At 34.5% G+C, this 15,163-nt stretch overlaps 2 protein-coding genes and 1 long non-coding RNA gene across 3 annotated transcripts; 1 reads left to right on the top strand and 2 right to left on the bottom strand.

Annotated features, from left to right (window-relative positions):
- The first annotated feature begins 1,800 nt into the window (after positions 1 to 1,800).
- On the top strand, positions 1,801 to 2,650 carry LOC138342293 (uncharacterized). The gene is made up of 2 exons (XR_011215145.1): positions 1,801 to 1,896; positions 2,453 to 2,650. It is a non-coding gene; the product is annotated as an uncharacterized lncRNA (long non-coding RNA).
- A 2,510-nt stretch (positions 2,651 to 5,160) lies between these two features.
- On the bottom strand, positions 5,161 to 5,780 carry LOC138342082 (ninja-family protein AFP3-like). Its single transcript, XM_069294266.1, has 3 exons — positions 5,711 to 5,780; positions 5,548 to 5,622; positions 5,161 to 5,408 (listed from the first exon to the last, which is right to left on the bottom strand). The coding sequence occupies exons 1-3, from the start codon at positions 5,778 to 5,780 to the stop codon at positions 5,161 to 5,163; spliced, it is 393 nt and encodes a 130-aa protein (XP_069150367.1).
- An 8,025-nt stretch (positions 5,781 to 13,805) lies between these two features.
- Positions 13,806 to 14,937, bottom strand: LOC101247872 (ninja-family protein AFP3-like). The gene is made up of 2 exons (XM_004231643.4): positions 14,286 to 14,937; positions 13,806 to 14,173 (listed from the first exon to the last, which is right to left on the bottom strand). The coding sequence occupies exons 1-2, from the start codon at positions 14,935 to 14,937 to the stop codon at positions 13,806 to 13,808; spliced, it is 1,020 nt and encodes a 339-aa protein (XP_004231691.2).
- Positions 14,938 to 15,163: the final 226 nt, after the last annotated feature.

Consider the following 15,163-nt stretch of genomic DNA (forward strand, 5'->3'; position numbering starts at 1 on the left):
GATTACAATAAATGACGTGTGAAAGATTATATATGGTTATGTCGAGGTAGATTGTTCAGAATGTGATAGGTAACAAATGGATGTTAAATAGTGTGGACCTACAATTTTACATGGTTAATGAGGATTGGAGGGGATTAAAAGTACTTTGTTGATGAGACAAAATAGATTGTTATAATGTGTTAATGGTGAGTAGAGGTTATGAGATTATAGTATACATAAATATTGGAGTGATCAAGGGTTTCTTGGAGTTATTGCATGAGGTAAATGATGGTGGTTGAAAATGGTCTGTGAAAGTTTAGGTGAAGTTGACATTAAGTGTGACTTAATTATTTTACCCTGATGGATAAATATAGATTTGAAATTAGTGTTATCGGTTTTAGGTGTGACTTATATCTCTCATGCTATGCTTAAATGGAAAGAGAAAGCGCCATAATTTGAAATTTTTTTTAGAGGCGATAATGTGTGCGCTAAGAAGACCTGATACTAGTGGCGGTTTGAGACTAAGGTAAATGGATGGTGTTGTTATGATGTTTGTTAGCATTAAGAGTGTTGGCTTTAGTGGAGCCTTGTGAGAGTATGTGAAGTTTGATAAGTCGAATATGTGTAAGATTATAATAGATATCAGACTGGTTGGTTTTGAATGGCTAAAAATTAAGGGATGTAGTAAGATGAATGGAAATATTCAATATGGATATTATGGAAGAAGTATTTAGTTTTATTCGACCTTGGTTCTATATATCTTTATGTGATTACCTTCTTCATTTTAAACATGGTTTAGAGTATGATTCAATACATATACTCATGTGTATTTCTACAACTACGGGTGAACCCCTAGTGGTGGATCGGATGTACCGATCCTCTTATGTCCTCTTGACAGAGTAGGATCCTTTGGCGGACTTAGTAATTTCAATTATGGAATATTCGGAGTTATTTAGAATAGTTGAAGTATATTAGAGGTTGTACATTTGAAGTGTATCGCTTGTTGGGTGTTTACTTAATCTTATTTTTCTTCGGGTTGCATAAGTTTGATTTTCCATGATGACTACCCGGTGTCTAAAGATCAAATTTTTATTATAACTTAAGTTGTAGAGAGGTTGTGTTGTGAGAAGAGAATCATAATAAGACCGGTAACAATTTGTGCATTGAGAGTGTGTGGTAGTGGGTTCATGTTCACTTTTTGTTCGTATTCAGTATTGATTTAGAAGGTTATCTTAGTTATGTCAGGAAAAAAAATTCATCATGGTGGTTGTGTTAAGGTCCAATGGGTTTTAGTTTTAATTGGATTCATGAGTTAATTGTGGCTTGATAGTCTCTCTTGATTTATAGATTTTCCAAAGTTTGATTCAAAGGCTCAGTTCTAAGTACTCTATCTTGATGGAATGGTCTTAAGGAGGAGCGCACTTGGAGATATGAACACCAACTAGTAGATCATAATTCAAGCTTTTGATAATGTCAATTATTCTTTCTTCTTCTTCCTTATGTTCGGGGACGAACATGATTTTTAGTGGTGGATAATGTAATGACCCGGATCCGAAAAAATCATTTTTGATAATTTTTAATTGTCATTTAACTAAATTAATTAATGTCGGGTAATTTATTTATTTTTAATAATAATAGGCCAAGTTTGAAATATTTAAATAGGTTATTAGAAAGTGTTACTTTTAATACATATATAATTTAAAAAAATGGAAAAGGAATTAATTAAATAAATTAATAAAATAATAATAAAAAAAGGGGCAAAGTGCCCTAGGCTATTAAAAATCCGCATGGCTTAAACAAACAGAAAGAAAGGAACGATCTGAAAAAAAAAATACGCAGGTAAGAAAAGAAAAGAAAGGGAGAAAAGAAAAAGAAAAAGGAGGAGAAACAACGATATTTTTATCTCGAGATATCAAGGTAATTATTCTTATCCTTTCTATTAAATTTTTGAGTAACTAGGAATAGATTTTTAGGTTAAAACGTGTATAATTTATACTAATATGTGAACTTGGGGTTATAAATGTGTATAAGTATTATGGTTCAATCATTGGACAATGATTACTCCAAGATTAGGATTATTAATAGTGGAACGATAAATATGAATTTGAACATTGAAAATAAGTGGTTTCAGCAAATAGTTTTGTAGTCCGCCATTGGTGTGTTGGGCAGTTAGTTTCGGCTTTAATTATTTTCATTTGATTATCATATTAGGATTCAAGTTTTGATATATTGAGATATGTGTTAAATAGTGGGTGCATTATGATATATAAAAATCATTATAATTATGTTATTTGGAGAATTAAGATTTAACCCTAAACTTAAAATTCAAAAAATATGAGATTTGATCAATTGGTTGGAATAAAAATTTAGAAATTTTATTATAAATTTGGATGAGTTTTGGGTGTAAGCTAGAGATATAGCAATATGAATGTTGTTAGTTTCGAAATCATATCGTGGTTATTTATTTGAATAGATTTTATTGGTTTGGAAGTCAACCAAAAGAGGAAGGCTCAAGTTTTGGAGTCATTGTTCGACTATTTGAGGCAAGTGGATTTCTAAACTCTTGTTAAGTGTATGAAATGTGTGTATGTCCTTGTGGTATATGTTGGGAGTAACGGGATTGGTGATAGGTTGACTTGTCCACATTGATTAATTCTAATGATGAAAAGAATGGGGATAACAAAAGGCATTGTGATTAATTGTTTATGTGTGTTGTGTTGAGAAAGGGTTGAAGGCTTGTTGAATCATTGTTTATGTAACTTCATGTTTTTGTGGTTGTGAACTGTGTGATGTTATGAAAATGGTCATCTCCTCATTATATGTGTGAACTTGTCATCTGCATTATTCTGAGGCATTGGTTGTGGCAAGTGTTATGTGCATTGAGAAATAATGGGTACTTAAGAGGATGTACCATTTCGAGGGACGTATCACGCGCCGCGATGGATACTATATTTCGAGGGACGTATCGCGCTCCGCGATGGTTACTATTATCGAGGGTCGTGTCGTGCGCCGCGACAGATGCATGGACAGATATGTCCCCCATGGGTCCCGGACTGAAAGACAGCGGGTGTGTATCACTAGGTCAGACATGCATCATTATACTTGACATTGCATTCCATTACATTGCACATACTTATCATTAGTGAACTTGATATTGTGTTTTACTGATCTAGTGATTGCCTTTTTGCGGAACTTGTGATTGTTGAATACTGAGCTTGTTATTGAGGATATATAGTTTGTTGAAGTGTTGTTGTTGAGGATATGTGATTTGTTGAAGTGTTGTTGTTGAGGATATGTGATTTGTTGAAGTGTGTTAGTGAGAATATGTAAATTTTTGGAAGTGTTGCTATTGAGAATATCTAATTTGTTTAAGTGTTGATGTTGAGGATATATAATTTGTAAAGTGTTGTTGTGGAGGATATGTAATTTGTTAAAGTGTTGTTGTGGAGGATATGTAATTTGTCTAAATGTTTTTGTTGAGTTACGTTCTATGTAAACTGTGAGTTGTTAGGTTGGGCTGATGTTTATGTAGGTTGTAGTTGTGGAGGTTCGGTTGGGGTGGTAGGAGTACCCGTATTTCATCCCCTTAGCTTGTGTTTAGAGGTTTACTTGCTGAGTACCGTGTGGTTTGGTACTCACCCCTTGCTTCTACAAATTTTTGTAGGTTACTAGCCTGGACTTTATGATATATTCTCTTCTTTTCCGAGGCTTCCTGGAGATTTTGTGAGGTAGTTGTTGGTCATCTCAGCATCCCTCCTTACTCTTGTTTATGATTTTGTTCTACTCTAGAAACAATATCATATGAGACTTATATTTTCTTTTGATCCGATTGTAATACTTTAGACGCTTCTACACGTGACAACCAGGTTTTGGGGTATAATGTAAGTTGATAGTAAATTTTCCGCATTTTTATTGTAATAGTTGAGTTTTAGGCTTACTTGTCTTGGTGGGATAAGACGAGTGCCATCACGTCCATTTTTGGGTCGTGACAATACATCCCTCCCATTAAGTAAAGTGCTATTCACAATAAGTGAATTATATATCCACTGGTTTCCGATGTATCTGATATCCTATAATAATTTAAAGAAATTTTTATAATTTGAGAATCAATAGGAATGTGTTATAATTAGCTCTCAACACTATAATATTTATGTAATTTTTACAATATACCATATAGCCATTCATCAAAATTATTGTAGATGGTTGATATGTTAATCATTGTGACCCATTTTGTTAAATAGTCTGCTACTTTGTTGACTTCTCTAAGATAGTGAATGACATTAACATCATTCTTATTAATTTCGAACGATGATTTCTTTCAGAAAAATAATTTTAAACCCCCTTTACAAAGTTAAAATTCCTAATCTTAATTAACACATAACTATTGAAAATCTTACAAGAGAGGAACAAAAACACTTTTATAGGGATAATTAGAAATTGACATTTTTTTAATATCTAGACAAGCTAGGCGAGACAAATGAATTGCTTAGTTTGCTGTCCCGAAATCGTGCAAATTTATTTTTAAAAACTTATTATACATAGTCCTATTAGTTAAATAGTGAAATACTTGCTTTGAATTTGTAATAGAAGAATTTCCTAACAATATCTACAAAAAATAAGGGATATTTAAAGATAGTTTCGGTTACCATTATAAGTTCATATTTTTTCAAAAAACCTTTCATTACATTCAAAAATACGTAGAAAATAAGAGAAAATTCTACAAATGAAACTTTAATCCTTCATATTATCTATGAAACATAGAGTACTCATCAATTCATTTGTCTGAATTCAAAATTGTAGAACTATAAGAAACTCTTATCAAATCAATTATTTAAATCAATCCAATTATAATAATTATTTTTCTAACTCATTTTCCATAACGTTCGTACTTGTATAAGCTTGTCATCCTTAAAAAATATCTGAGAAGCACTTCAAACATGTTAGTTGCTTCTAAATAAAGCTCAAATTAACATTGCATAGAAAAAAACAAGTAAAATGACCGAAAAATAACCTTAATATAGTTTTGATGGAAGAGACTTACTCTTCTTCAACAAAATAAAAGATAAAATAACAACGATATCAAAGCTAAGGCCTTTTTGGGCAATAGCCATTGAACTTATTTAGTACAACAACAAAAGAAAATATCAAATAACAATCATAATAAAGCAACTAGTCCATTTTTCAGGCAAGAACTATATCTATATATTTTAAAGGGTTTTCAATGTCACCTCCACCACCATGTTTCACAAATTCAGCGGGGGTTAGAAAACTAGCATGACAACTACAAACTATCTTCAGATCTTCTCTCCTCATAGACGAGTATAATAAGTATCCTTTAGTTTTCTTTCCATTTGGTGAGTCATAAACAACACAAGGCATGTTGTGCAAGAAGTACCTCAGCTTCTTTTTGAATTCTTGAGCACTTTCCCCTGACAACACCAGTGATTTCTCGTTAGTAATTTTGAGAATCTAATCGTTACCATTTTTCGTGAACTTACACTTATTTTTTAATTCAAGTAAATGAATAGTGTTTTAATGAGAGAATAAAAAGGAAGAAATATTTTATACATTGATTAGGTGGTTGTTTGGTTTCAAGATCAGTCAAACTTGAAGCAACACTTCTTTGTGATCCACTTGATTCACCTGAAAACAACAAAGAATAATTTTCATTAGTTATTAACGATGAATGATTCAATATCATAAATTTCTTAGATCTAAACTCTCAAATTACCATTCAATAAACACGCTACATTCAGATCCACATTCCTCATGTTTTCTCTATTTTCTTCAATTTTCTCCATATTAGCAAAATCTAAAAATCAATAGAGTTATTGAATTTCAAACTAAAAAAATTATCAAATGGACATAGAAATCTCAATGAAAGTTTCAGGGTTGAAAAACCATTAGACCATTTAGAATATTATAGATAAAAGAGAGAATTTGAGGGTGTGAAGGTACAAAACATGTGAAGGAATATTCCGTTTCTGTGGTAACTGATCAAAAGTGACACATGTTAACTGCAAGTTCATTTTTATAACTTAGGAAATTGCTCCCAAAAGGGAACTTATAAAAAGTGACACGCGTTATTGTAAATTTATTTTTATAATTTTTTACCACTTTAGAAAGGTTAATTAACTGTATTTTTCTACTTTATTTTATTGGACAAATTTATTGAACATTATAATATCTGATTAGTTTTACTTTCGGCATTAGTAACCTAAATAAGGTAAACAACATAAATTTCACTAGTTAAGAATTTAATTATGTGCTTTTTCGTGAGTATTTTTGAAAGTACCATTCATGTAAAATTATGGTCAAAATATACATGCATTTCGGATAAATGGGGTTCATAATTAGTTGTAATTTATTCTGGATATAATATATTTAAGTGTATTTGCAAGGCTGATATGACTCGCTCACCTACCTCTTTCCCTATTTGTATTTCAAAATATAACTGAGAGCAAAAAAACATGTATCTAGGTGTATTTAATTTGAGGTCTGATATTAAATTATTAATTTATGAGACAATGCGTATTTATTTCAAAATATAAGAAGAAGAATTAGTTAATAAGGTATGAATGTTTGAGCTGCTTCACTCCTTGCTACCTATATTTAGCTAGGGTGGTTCTTCTCGCCATGTTAAGAAATTTTATTTTTCAACCAGCTAGCTTGGATTGTAAGTTACCTATATTGAAGTGGAAGACGCGTGTTTAAGAATTAGGATGTAGGGTTTAGATAGATTAAGAGATAAGAAAGTGTATAGGTTCGTCAAGTAAAAGAGAGGAGGATCCAAGAGTATTAATAGATACACATGCATAAAAGGGAGCTAAATCTAAGATTAGAAACACATACCAACTTATCGATATTTATATAATATATAGAACAGAAAAGTGATAAAAGATATATTTTTATCATCATCATCAAATACTAATAACATTTTTGTTAATTTCAATTCTTTCAGCTTTTTCGAATACATAATTAAATTATGTTAAATTAGGTCTTAGACCTAACTCATACCCCAAAAATTAGGTCTAGGTGAATATTTTTTCTTAGCTAAGTACATGAATTAAGGTTTTCGCCCTTTTAGTCTTAAACTAAAGAACATGAAGAGTTACAGCTAAATCAATATATACCATTACCAAATACGAATTTGTCATCTTGGGTTCTTCCACTAGTAGTTCTACGTTCTCCTATGGTAAAGTTCCTTCTTTTCTCCTCATTTACCACCTTCTATTGTTTGTTTATAAGATTTTGATCATTTATATTTTTTCAAATTAGACTATGACTTGAGAGTAACAGTAAAGTGTATCGCAAGTTTGACATCTTCCCTTTATTTAGGAACACTGAAAAGAATTTTGAGGAAAATGAATTCATAAGGTTAGAAATATCAAGTATGACTCTACATTGTCCTGCATTGACTAAGTTTGATTACATGATACTGATATGAATCAAATTCATTTCATTCAACATTTTTGTGTTTTTTCTGTAGATTATATTTGGAAGCTTTGGTTCGTATCTTTGAAGTTATATACAAGATCGATCTAATAATATAATATTATAATTTCATACTTAATTTTTAAGGAAGAAAATAATAAGATGAATTCACTGAGCCTAAGTTGGTATTACATTTTAAAATAATATTTATTTAACTTTATAAAGATATTTACTTATTGACGTATGTGGTACACGCACAACGCGCATGCCCAATAATTAATAAGATATAACAACCAAACCAATATATACTCTTTTTAAAAAAACAAAAATCATTCGCTTGTGATATCCCTAGCATGTACAACTAACAACATATATTATATATTAACAAAACATATTATTAGACTTAACAAAATATAAAATTTTAACTCAAAAAAAAAACTTCGAATATGGTGCAAGTTTTTTTGGGGGTTTTATAAAGAAAACAACTAATATTAGGTGTTTCACGTGTTACAACGATTAGCAAGAATTCATCACTCTTTAAGTTGAAGAAATAACTTTAAAACCCTTTAAAAAGTTAAACTGCAAAAACCTTAAATCCCTAATTAACACATAAATATTTAAAATCTTAACCAATTAAACAAAATGAAAAGTAATTATAATGATAACTTAATGTGAAATTAGGCGTTTGAGGAAAACTCTAAGTTAAGTTTATATTTGTCAAGTTCATTAACCACGATTTTTTATTAGATAGCATATCAAATACTAATAAAACATACAAATAAATGAAAGAAAAAAGTATATTTGACACTTTCTTACTAGAAATAATAAAATTAAAAAATAAAACAAATAATCTCATATTAAATTGATTCGCTTAAATTATTTCTCGAGACAAGCAGATGAGTCCGTTTGAACCCTTAATAGGAAAAGGTTAAGGTCAGTAAACAATTTATCTTTCACACTCAATTGTTATCCACGGTGTCCAAAATGAAATGTTTTAGCTGTTAACAAAAATAACTATTCTAATGCACACAATCATTTTTCTAACTTAAAATGTTAGTAAGTTCGAGTGAGCGCTAAGTCATTATCTATATCATCAAGAAGATGTACTAATAACCCTGATCATTGTGATCAGAGCAAGACAAAATCTTCTAAGAAAAAGCCCATGTCATTGATAGGTAGTGGAGCCTAATTAATTTTAGGCTTTCCTATTTATTCTCTATTTTAGGCTTTTTTATTTATTCGCTATTTTAGGCTTTCCTATTTATTCTCTGTAACAAAAAATACTCTGATTTATTATAATAAATATACCTCACCGCCATGGAAGTTTACTCACGGGGTGTTACCACGAAATATTGGGTTTTCTATCTCTCTCTCTAGATTTCTCATCTCTTTCTCTTGAAAGTTCTTGTGTTCTTCATTCATCTAGTGTGTGTGCGTGAATTCGATCCTAACAACTGGTATCAGAGCTAAAGAGATTCAACACGATCACAGAAGATGGATAGTTCGAAGCTTGGAATCGAGAATTTTGATGGATATGATTTAAGTTTCTGGAAGATGTAGATCGAAGATTATCTGTACCAGAAAGATCTCCACGAACTGTTGATCGGGGTGAAGCCGGAATCCATGAAGGAGGATAAGTGGAAACTCAAGGATCGCCAGGCTCTAGGGTTGATCCGATTGACTTTGTCAAGAAACGTGGCGTTAAACATCGCGAAGGAGAAGACTACGTCTGGTCTGTTGAAGGCACTGGCCATCGGCTATGAACAAGGTATATTTGATGCGTAGATTGTTCAATTTACAGATGTCTGAAACTGGATCCGTTTCTGATCATATAAATGAGTTGAATATGATTGTGAGTCAACTCAATTCTGTGGATATTAATTTCGAAGATGAAATTAAGGCGTTGATTTTGATGTCATCGCTGCCCGAGTCTTGGGATATTGTTGTTGCTGCGATTAGCAGTTCCCGTGGATTTGAGAAACTGAAGTTTGATGAAATCTGTGATGTTGTTCTTAGCAAAAGTATTCGCGAACGAGAAGTGGGAGATTCATCGGGCAGTGCTCTTAGCGTTGATCAAAGGGGGAGAAGTGAGACGGAAGGCCAAAATCAACATGGTCGATCAAAATCAAAGAATCGAGGAAAATCACTGAACAGATCAAACGTGACTTGTTGGAACTGTAGAGAAAGGCACTTTCGGATGAACTGCACAAAGCCAAAGAAGAAACAGAATCAGAAATTTGGAGATGACAATGATTCTGTAAATTCAGCAAAAGACATTGGGGATGCTCTAATCCTTAGTGTCAACAGCCCGGTTGAATCATTGATTTTGGATTCTGGTGCATCTTTCCATTAGTCTCCAAGCAAGGAGTTGTTCCAAAACATCAAATCTGGAAATTTTGGAAAAGCATATCTTGCTGACAATAAAGCCTTAGAGATTGAAGGAAAGGGGGATGTTTGCATAAAGACCACCTCGAGAAACCAGTGGACATTGGAGGATGTCACATATATTCCTGGGATCAAGAAAAATCTGATCTCTGTTGGTCAGATGGATAGCACGGGATATGCAGCAGTGTTTGGGAAAGGTTCATGGAAGATCGTGAAAAGTGCCATGGTAGTAGCTCGTGGCACCAAATCTGGAACCCTGTACACCACTGCAGGGTGTATAAATATGGCCGCTGTTGCTGAAGGTGCTTCCGGTTCATGTCTGTGGCATAACATACTTGGACACTTGAGTACTAAAGGAATGAAGATGCTGGTTGCAAAAGGAGCATTAGAGGGTCTGAAGTCTGTTGATATGGGTCTTTGCGAGAGCTGTGTTATGGGCAAACAGAAAAGAGTAAGCTTCACAAAGATTCCTAGTGAGCCAAAGAAAGTGCGATTGGAAATGGTCCACACAGATGTTTGGGGACCATCTCCAGTATCTTCACTTGGAGGATCCAGATTCTATGTTACCTTCATTGATGATTTCAGCAGAAAGGTATGGGTTTACTTCTTGAAGCATAAGTCAACTGTGTTTGCAACTTTCAAGAAGTGGAAAGCTGAAGTTGAGAATTAGACCGGTTTAAAAGTCAAATGCCTAAGGTCTGACAATGGAGGAGAGTACGACAAATCAGAGTTCAAGGCATTCTGTGCAGCTGAGGAATCAAATTGATGAGAAAAATTCCTAGTAAGGTAAGGTAGAATGGAATTGCTGAGAGGATGAACAGAACATTGAATGAGCATGCAGGGAGTTTGAGGATACACTGTGGGCTGCCCAAAACACTTTGGGCGGATGCTGTGAGCACAACTGCATACTTGATCAACAGGGGACCATCAGTTCCTTTAAGGTTCAAGATTCCAGAGTAGGTGTGGACAGGAAAAGATTTCAAGTACTCACACTTAAGGACTTTTGGTTGCACTTCTTATGTTCATGTTGATCCAGAAAAGAGAGAGAAGCTTGACGCCAAGGCTGTGAAGTGTTACTTCATAGGATATGGTTCTGATTTTTTTGGTTACAGGTTTAAGGATTACAAGAACAGAAAGATCCTGAGACATTGCAACGTTACATTTGATGAGTCTGTCCTGTACAAGGACAGAGAGCAGAAGTTTCTAGAGATTACAAAGCAAGTGGGAGTTGAGGTTGAGTTGGACATGAGTAACCCCAGAGAATCTCAAGCAGATACTCAACCAACTCCCACTGAAGAATATGAAGTAGAGCAAGTTACACCTGAGCAGGTGTTAAGGAGATCATCCAGATCCATCAGGGCACCAGATAGGTATTCACCTTCATTACACTATCTATTGCTAACTGATGAGGGGGAACCAGAGTCTTTTGATGAGGCCCTACAGGTGGAGGATTCGATCAAGTTGGAGAAAGCCATGGATGATTAGATGAGGTCACTTGCGAAGAACGACACATAAGTGTTGACAGAGCGACCTGCAGGGAAAAGAGCTTTGCTGAACAAGTGGGTGTTCAGAATCAAGACTGAACCAGATGGCAAAAGAAGGTTCAAGGCTCGTTTAGATGTTAAAGAATATTCACAAAGGAAAGGTATTGATTATGTTGAAATATTCTCTCCTGTTGTGAAGCTAACCTCTATTCGAATTCTTTTGAGTGGTGTTGCATCGGAGAATTTGCATCTAGAGCAAATGGATGTAAAAGCAACGTTTTTACATGGAGATTTAGACAAAGAGATCTATATGCAGCAACCGGAAGGATTTGTGGTTCCAGGAGAGGAACATATGGTGTGCAAGCTCACCAGGAGCTTGTATGGACTAAAGCAAGCACCAAGGCAGTGGTACAAGAAGTTTGACTCCTTCATGACCAAGAGTGGATTCTGCAAAGCTGAAAAGGATCCTTGTTGTTACTTCAAGAAATACACTGATTCATATGTCTTTCTACTCTTGTATGTGGATGATATGTTGATTGCAGGATCTAGTATGAGGGAGATTAACAATCTGAATACAAGGTTGTCTGTAGCGTTTGAGATGAAAGATTTGGGTCCAGCAAAACAGATTTTGGGGATGAAGATTTCTCGGGATAGATCTGCTGGCACTTTAAATCTATCTCAGGAGTTGTACATTGAGAGTGTGTTGAGAAGATTCAGGGTTAATGATGCTAAACCCAGGACTACTCCATTGGCAAATCACTTTAGATTGTCAAAGGAGCAGTCACCCAAGACTGCCGAGGAGCGTGATCACATGGCACTTGTTCCATATGCTTCAGCAGTTGGTAGTTTGATGTATGCTATGGTCTGCACTAGACCTGATATAGCACATGCTGTGGGAGTTGTTGGCAGGTACATGGCGAACCCTGGGAAAGAGCATTGGGAAGCTGTGAAGTGGCTTCTGAGATATCTGAGAGGTACATCCAGTACTTCACTTTGATTTGGCAAAGGCAAGGTGACTCTACAGGATTTTGTAGATGCTGATCTTGGTGGGGATGTTGACTCGAGCAAGAGTACATCTGGGTACATTTACACCATAGGTGGACAGCAGTGAGTTGGATGTCCAGGCTTCAGAAGTGTGTTTCTCTTTCATCTACTGAAGCTGAGTATGTGGCAATAGCTGAAGGTGAGAAAGAGATGATATGGCTGGCAGATTATCTTGAAGAATTGGGCAAGAAGCAGAGCGACAAGATTCTTTACTCAGTAGCCAGAGTGCCATACAGTTAGTGAAAAATCCAGCCTATCATTCAAAGACAAAGCACATTAGAAGGCGATACCATTTCACTCGCAGGGCAGTGGAGGATGGTGATATGTGCTTGGAGAAGATAGAGGGTGCAAAGAACCCGACAGACATGTTGACGAAATGTGTTGATGTTGGGAAACTGAGGTTATGTAAAACCTCGATTGGTCTTCTATAACTGTTTCTACAGATGTTGCGGTGCGGTAAAGATGTTGATGATGAAGAGATTTTTTTGAGAATGTATTTTTTGGATGACTGAGTCAGTCTCCAAGTGGGAGAATTGTTAGGTAGTGGATCCTGATTAATTTTAGGCTTTCCTATTTATTCTCTATTTTTGATTTACTTATTTATTCTCTATTTTACGCTTTCCTATTTATTCTCTATTTATTCTCTTTAACAAAAAATACTCTGATTTATTAATATAAATATAACTCACCGTCTTGGAAGTTTACTCATGGGGTGTTACCACGAAATATTGGGTTCTCTCTCTCTCTCTCTCTCTAGATTTCTCATCTCTTTCTCTTAAAAGTTCTTGTGTTCTTCATTCATCTAGTGTGTGTGCGTGAATTCGATCCTAACAGTCATTGGGCATGAAACGAATAATGAATTTGGCCTTTGAGCAGTCGCTTATGTGGATAAATATATTATGTATTTTTTAATGATATATTTTTTTCTATAACCCCTATGTAATAGAATTATTGTTTATTATTTTTTTATAACATTTTAATTTCATCTTTCCAAAAGACATATACAATAATATTTTGATACATTTGACATAATTTTAAATTAGGATCATAAAATTTAAAAAGTTATTTTATTTCTTAAATTTCATATCAAGTCAAATTAGATCACTCTTTTTTAAATAGAGGGAGTAATTCATCTACTCTAAAAGGGGACAAGAACCTAAGGCTTGCCTGGTGCAGAAATATTCTGTTGAATAGAAACTGTTTTTTGCTTCCAATTACGCCAAAAATGGAGATGCATAGCATAACAAAACAAGCGGTATGCCCGAAAAAAACTTTATTATCTTAGATAGGAGGAACTTAGCCCTGTAAAAAAACAAAAAGAAAGATGAAATAACAACAACAATATCAAAGCTAATGCCTTTTTGGGAAAAATAGCCATTGAAGTCATTCGGTACAACAACAAAAGAAAAAATTACATAACAACGATATTACACCTAATACAGTTTATTGGGCAATAGCCATTGTCACTACAAAGCTTAATTAATTAGGATCGACAGTTATAAGCCTTAAAGGGTTTTCAACATCACCTCCACCAGCATGTTTAACAAATTCAGCTGGTGTCAGAAAATAACCATGACAAATACAAACAATCTTCACATCTCCTCCCCTCTTATACGCGTATAAAAATCCTTCAGTCTTCTTTCCATTTGGTCCATCACCTTTAGTGGCAACACCAGGCATTTTGAGCAAGAAATTTCTGAGTCCCTCTTTTCCCGAAAAGTCGGGTGATTGCTCATTAGTAGCTTCAATGGCTGCTAATACCAGATGCTGCATTTGCTCCAATGTGCCACTGACTGGAGGTATCGCATTAGAACTACCAGATGCACCTTCAATGAAAGTTCCATCAACTGAAGGAAAAAAATATTTCTTAGTTTTAGACAAAAGAAAATTAAGTGAACAAAAAATAATGAAAATGAAGAAATTAATTAAATGGAACAACTCAATTGAATTTTCGATCACCTTGATTAGGTAGGTGTTGTTGAGTTTCAGAACTAGTTCCAGCTGAACCAAAACTTCCTACAGATCCAGATCCACCAGGTGACGGCAAAGAAGACGTTCCATTCCCTTCATTTTCCTCAACAACTATAACATTATTCAGTTTATCCCATCTATTCTGCTGCGTGTCCCCGCGCGTCTGTGTCTGGAGGTCTCTCCTGTCCTTCCAGTTCATCCCAGTCTCCATTGGAGGCAACAAAGCCGTCCTATTAACAGAAAATGGATCTTTCATTTTCCCCCATTCTGTTTGAGTCTCCATTGGCGGCATGGAAGCTGTCCTCATCACAGAAGATGGACCATTGATTTGCCTCCATTCCATCTTAGTCTCCATTCTACGCCTGCACTCAATTTCAGTCTCCATTCTTCGCCTCCAAGCCATTTCAGTCTCCAACTTTTGCCTCCACTCGATTTCAGTATCCCCCGGCAAAGAAGACGTCCCGGTCACAGAAAATGGATAATTTTGTTGCCTCCACTCCATTTGAGTATCCATAGGCGGCAATAAATTCCTTTGCCTCCAGTACTCCATTTGAGTGTCCATCGGAAGCTCTAATGTTAAGTCTACACTTACATCCTCTACAATCCTTTTTCCTTTGTCTTGACGATTAGCTTTCTCCATTTTAGCAAAAGTTGAAAGAATCGAAAAAGCTATTGAATTTCAAACTAAACAAACTTAATAGGGAAAAAAACTCTATAAAAGTATGAAGTTGATTTTCAATGATGAATGATGCAAGAAACCTTCAAATGTATAGGAGGTTATAAAGGAAAAAAAATCAAGTATGAAAGTGAAAAAAACGTGAAGGAATCTTATTTCTGTGGGTTAAGTGAAAAATAACAAAATAGCC

Source organism: Solanum lycopersicum, chromosome 2 (assembly GCF_036512215.1).
Source record: "Solanum lycopersicum chromosome 2, SLM_r2.1".
NCBI classification, from domain to species: domain Eukaryota; kingdom Viridiplantae; phylum Streptophyta; class Magnoliopsida; order Solanales; family Solanaceae; genus Solanum; species Solanum lycopersicum.

Coding starts and splice junctions, on each gene's coding strand:
- LOC138342082 (XM_069294266.1), bottom strand. CDS start 5,780: ATGGAGAAAATTGAAGAAAATAGAGAAAACATGAGGAATGTGGATCTG. Junction 5,623..5,710: donor TGTAGCGTGTTTATTGAATG/GTAATTTGAGAG, acceptor TGTTGTTTTCAG/GTGAATCAAGTGGATCACAA. Junction 5,409..5,547: donor CAAACAACCACCTAATCAAT/GTATAAAATATT, acceptor TGGTGTTGTCAG/GGGAAAGTGCTCAAGAATTC.
- LOC101247872 (XM_004231643.4), bottom strand. CDS start 14,937: ATGGAGAAAGCTAATCGTCAAGACAAAGGAAAAAGGATTGTAGAGGAT. Junction 14,174..14,285: donor ACAACACCTACCTAATCAAG/GTGATCGAAAAT, acceptor TTTTTCCTTCAG/TTGATGGAACTTTCATTGAA.